At 45.3% G+C, this 3,883-nt stretch overlaps 1 protein-coding gene across 1 annotated transcript in view; it reads right to left on the bottom strand.

Moving 5' to 3' along the window:
* Positions 1 to 746: 746 nt before the first annotated feature.
* Positions 747 to 3,883, bottom strand: part of CAPN14 (calpain 14) — a 21,275-nt gene continuing 18,138 nt past the window's right edge. Inside the window, exons 17-21 of the mRNA XM_010017546.1 lie at positions 3,305 to 3,373; positions 3,114 to 3,192; positions 1,784 to 1,900; positions 1,048 to 1,103; positions 747 to 773 (exon numbers count right to left, since the gene is read on the bottom strand). Of these exons, the coding sequence (XP_010015848.1) occupies positions 747 to 773; positions 1,048 to 1,103; positions 1,784 to 1,900; positions 3,114 to 3,192; positions 3,305 to 3,373 (348 nt within the window). The remainder of the gene's footprint in view (positions 774 to 1,047; positions 1,104 to 1,783; positions 1,901 to 3,113; positions 3,193 to 3,304; positions 3,374 to 3,883) is intronic.

The following is a 3,883-nucleotide window of genomic DNA, read 5'->3' as shown; positions in this document are numbered from 1 at the left end:
TACAGAGAACATCTACTCCCTGCCAGTCTCTGGTAACTTAAAGACAATATGGGATCAGTTGACTTCTCACTGTACTGTACTTCTCAATATGCAGAGAAAACCCACTGCCTTTCTGAAATAAATATGCAAACATCACAGCCTCCATCCACAACAGAGAGCTGGAGGCCTCTCTGATCGCTTGGTCAAATCAACTTAGTTTCACTTCAGTAGAACTGTGCTGACTTCTAAAGGCAAAAAAGATGGATTGAATGCTTGCAAATCCCTTTTCCGACTCACGGCTAGGGAAAAGCATTCATTTAGAGAGTCCCCACCCCTTCTTCCTCACAAGCACACAGACTCCTGCTCTCTGCCATGGACTCAGCAGCTGCAGAACTGGGATTTCCTCTGTTAGGTGACAAACCACTCGGAGCAGGAGCTGTTTCTCTCCCAGGTTGAAAAGCCCCATCACCAGGCACAGCAACTCGGCCACTACACTCCATGGCATCACTGTGCGCTTACAGCGGTTGGCATCCAGAAGTCTCTTCTCAGTAGGGCTGTCTGAAGTGAAATAGGACTCAAAATAAATACATTAATTAGAAAAACTTCAGTTCATCAAGTCTGTGGTTATTGAGTCAAGTCTGCTTGAGGGGAAGACTCTTCATATGTGGTAAATTGCAGGGTTGAGCCAGGGTGCACACGAAGTATATACAAAGCAGCCTTCCTCATCCTGATACAGGCCTGGTTGTCCCCTCCTCTACAGCACTGCTTCAGGAATACAGTGTCATCATCATCCACTGTAAAATAATGGGGAAAGTGGGTTGAACTCATTGATCTCGATGAGCTCTGCGATATTCACAACTGAACTGGACTATGAGGCATTAGAGATCTGTCTCCAGAAGGAACAGAAGCCATAGTAAGGCAGAAGACTTAGAAGCCTGAAGTTCCTTGTTTCTAACTTACGCTGTAAGCGATCTAGTAAACATACCTTTTTTAATGCTACAAAATAAAACCTGCAGTGCCACTTGCCATGAAGAAGTCTGCATTTGACAGTCTGGGAACAGGCTTTACCTCAGATTCCTGGAGATAAATCCCTTTGCCATCTTGCGTTAAGTTGCGAAAGGCCTCTGCAAAGAAAATAAACGAGGAGCGTTAACTTGATATCCAAGAGATCAACACCAGCCAAGACTCTCTGTCTCAGGAAAAGCCTCAAAGGCAGAGTTCAAGGGCTATTCAGGAGTGCATGTGAGCTCCTCTGGTCTGTCACTGGAACAGTCCTGAGGGCCTGGACACAAGGAGCAGCTGAATAAAGTCAGGCATGTTACTGTCTGTCCATTCAGCTGTTAGTCCTTGAAAAGCATGTGGCCCAAACCCCACCCACTACAGTGCTGAGACATGTACAAAGTGTCTACAACATGAGCTCACAGACTGAGTAACAGCTGTCTCATCATAACTGCAGTCCTACTACAGGTATATTCCAAGGCTCTGTTTTTCCTGGAGAATATGGAGTCTCCATCTGTAATTTGCCTACCTCCTCCTACAGAAGACTGGTGCAAACCTGCAGGGAAATAAATCACTTTGATACGTACAGCCTGGCTTTCCGTAGAAAGTGACTGGTGGAAAGGTAAAGAGAGAGTGCTTGATTTTCTGTATGTCTCTCCCTTGCTTTAAATTAATTGCTCTTGGTCTATTCAGAAACTCAGTCCTTATTTTGACCATGCCACTGCCAGCTGGAGCAGTGCAAGAAAAGCCAGGGCTTAGCTGGGCAGCCTGGCTTGCCTGGCCAGCCATGTAGCACCAACCTCACCTCCCATGATCTCCACTCGAAGCATGAAGCACACAAAGCTCTCAAAGCTGATCTTTAAGTGAGGGTCACCATATCTGATTGCCATCAAATTACAGACTTCATTGCTGAGGGAAATACCTTTATAAAAGGAACACAAAAAAAAGGGGTGGGGTGGGGCAGGAAAATAGAATAAGATAGCATTTCCCAACTGTACACAGCTGAATGATGATCTTTTAGGTCCCTTCCAGCCCACCAAACCATTTTATGATTCTATGAATGTGCACAGCTATGCGTACACACACAACTGCAAGCATGCACAACCGAGGGATCTGCAGCCCTTCTCCAACAGCTTGTTTCTTCAGACCTCCCCTAAGATAACCAAGTATCAGCCAGCCCAAACCAGGCCATTACACGGAGATTGTGTTTCCTCCAAACTTGAAAGGGTTCAGATCTGATCGCCTCACAGATGGCCAGAGTTGGAATAAAATACACATGGACATCCTTTGCTCAAGAGGTATGAGGGAATAACAGCAGCTGTGTTTAAGAGCAATACTCCACAAAAGGATAGGAAAGGAGATGAAAAAGAAAATACAGAGGAAGCTCATAAGAAAGAATCAGTCCCAATGTCAAACAGCATTTGCAATGAATAGAAGTATTTTCTATTCATGGCCTGGGATTTTAGTGTACATTACCAGAGGTCTCCCTGGGTTTCTCACTGTTTGCACTGACTCAGATGAACTGGGTGAACCACTCATCAAAAAGAGGAGAGATATTTAAACTGTAAACGTGCAATGAAGCTACAAGACTGAGCATCGGCCCCCACTCAAAGCCCAGTAAGAGCAACAGAGCTTAGACCAGTATTTGGATCCATATGTATTGCCCTCCATTTCCAGATCAAGCTTCAGACATTTTATTAGTGAAGCCAGGCACCAGCATTACCTCTGTGCAAGTCCCACACTTCCAGGTTCAGTCCCTGAGCTGTCAACTTTAGCAGAGGCAGCAATTTAACATGAGCTAGATCTGGCCTCCTGCATGCATCCACACAACCCCAGACAGTCCTTTAAATTAAATTAGTAATGAACACGAAGGGATTTAAAAACTGGGTCTAAAATAGACAGATGCTTCTGTTTTGGAGAACTATCCGTATGAGACCACACTAGGGCAAAGATTAAGTAGCCTATCCCACAGCCAAGTAAGCTTCAGATGCATTTACCCAGCTAAAGAGGGAAGCAGAGAAGGCTAAAACCATCTCCACTCCTCCTGGGCTCTTCCTACAATTCTCAAGATGTTTCCCAGCCCTGGGTTTTTTCCAGCCTTTGTAAGGAAGAGGGTGAGACTTGCAAAGACTCACCTGTCTCCTGTACAGCTGCATGCAGTTCCACAAGGTCAAGCTTTCCTGATCTGCTAGTGTCTCTTTTCTGGAAGACTTCCTGGTGGGGGTAATATTTTTAAACAAAACAAAGCCCCCCAAAACAACAGATGACACCAAACAGACTGTGAGCAGGGAGATACTGAAAGGGGCCACAGAAATTACTGTTATACCAAATAGAAAAGCAGCCTTTTCCATAGGACTCTGAATTCCTGGATACTCAGCGTGCCAGAGGTGTTCAGCTTTGTGGGAGAATTAAGGTCAGAACATTCCAACTGAATGTCAGAGAACATCCTTTACATATAAAACCCCAAACAAACCAAAACCTCGTAGCCACTCTAATATTCACACAATTACAAGGATAATGATTTCTTAACCCGTAAGGTCTATTTATAGGCTTGATCATCCCCCCACTGAAGCCATAGAATCATAGAATGGTTAGGGCTGGAAAGGATCTTAAGATCATCTAGTTCCAACCCTCTGCCATGGGCAGGGACACCACACACTAAACCATGTCATCCAACACCCCGTCCAGCTTGGCCTTGAAGACTGCCAGGGATGGAGCATTCACAACTTCCTTGGGCAACCCATTCCAGTGCCTCACCACCCTCACTGTAAAGAACTTCTTCCCCCTATCTAACCTAAACTTCCCCTGTTTAAGTTTGAAACCATCACCCCTTGTCCTACCAGTACAGTCCCTAATGAAGTGTCCCTCTGAGCATCCTTGTAGGCCCCCTTCAGACACTGACTGC

Source organism: Nestor notabilis, unplaced genomic scaffold (assembly GCF_000696875.1).
Source record: "Nestor notabilis isolate BGI_N333 unplaced genomic scaffold, ASM69687v1 scaffold1117, whole genome shotgun sequence".
NCBI classification, from domain to species: domain Eukaryota; kingdom Metazoa; phylum Chordata; class Aves; order Psittaciformes; family Psittacidae; genus Nestor; species Nestor notabilis.
This window is presented reverse-complemented; position numbering and strand designations above follow the sequence as displayed.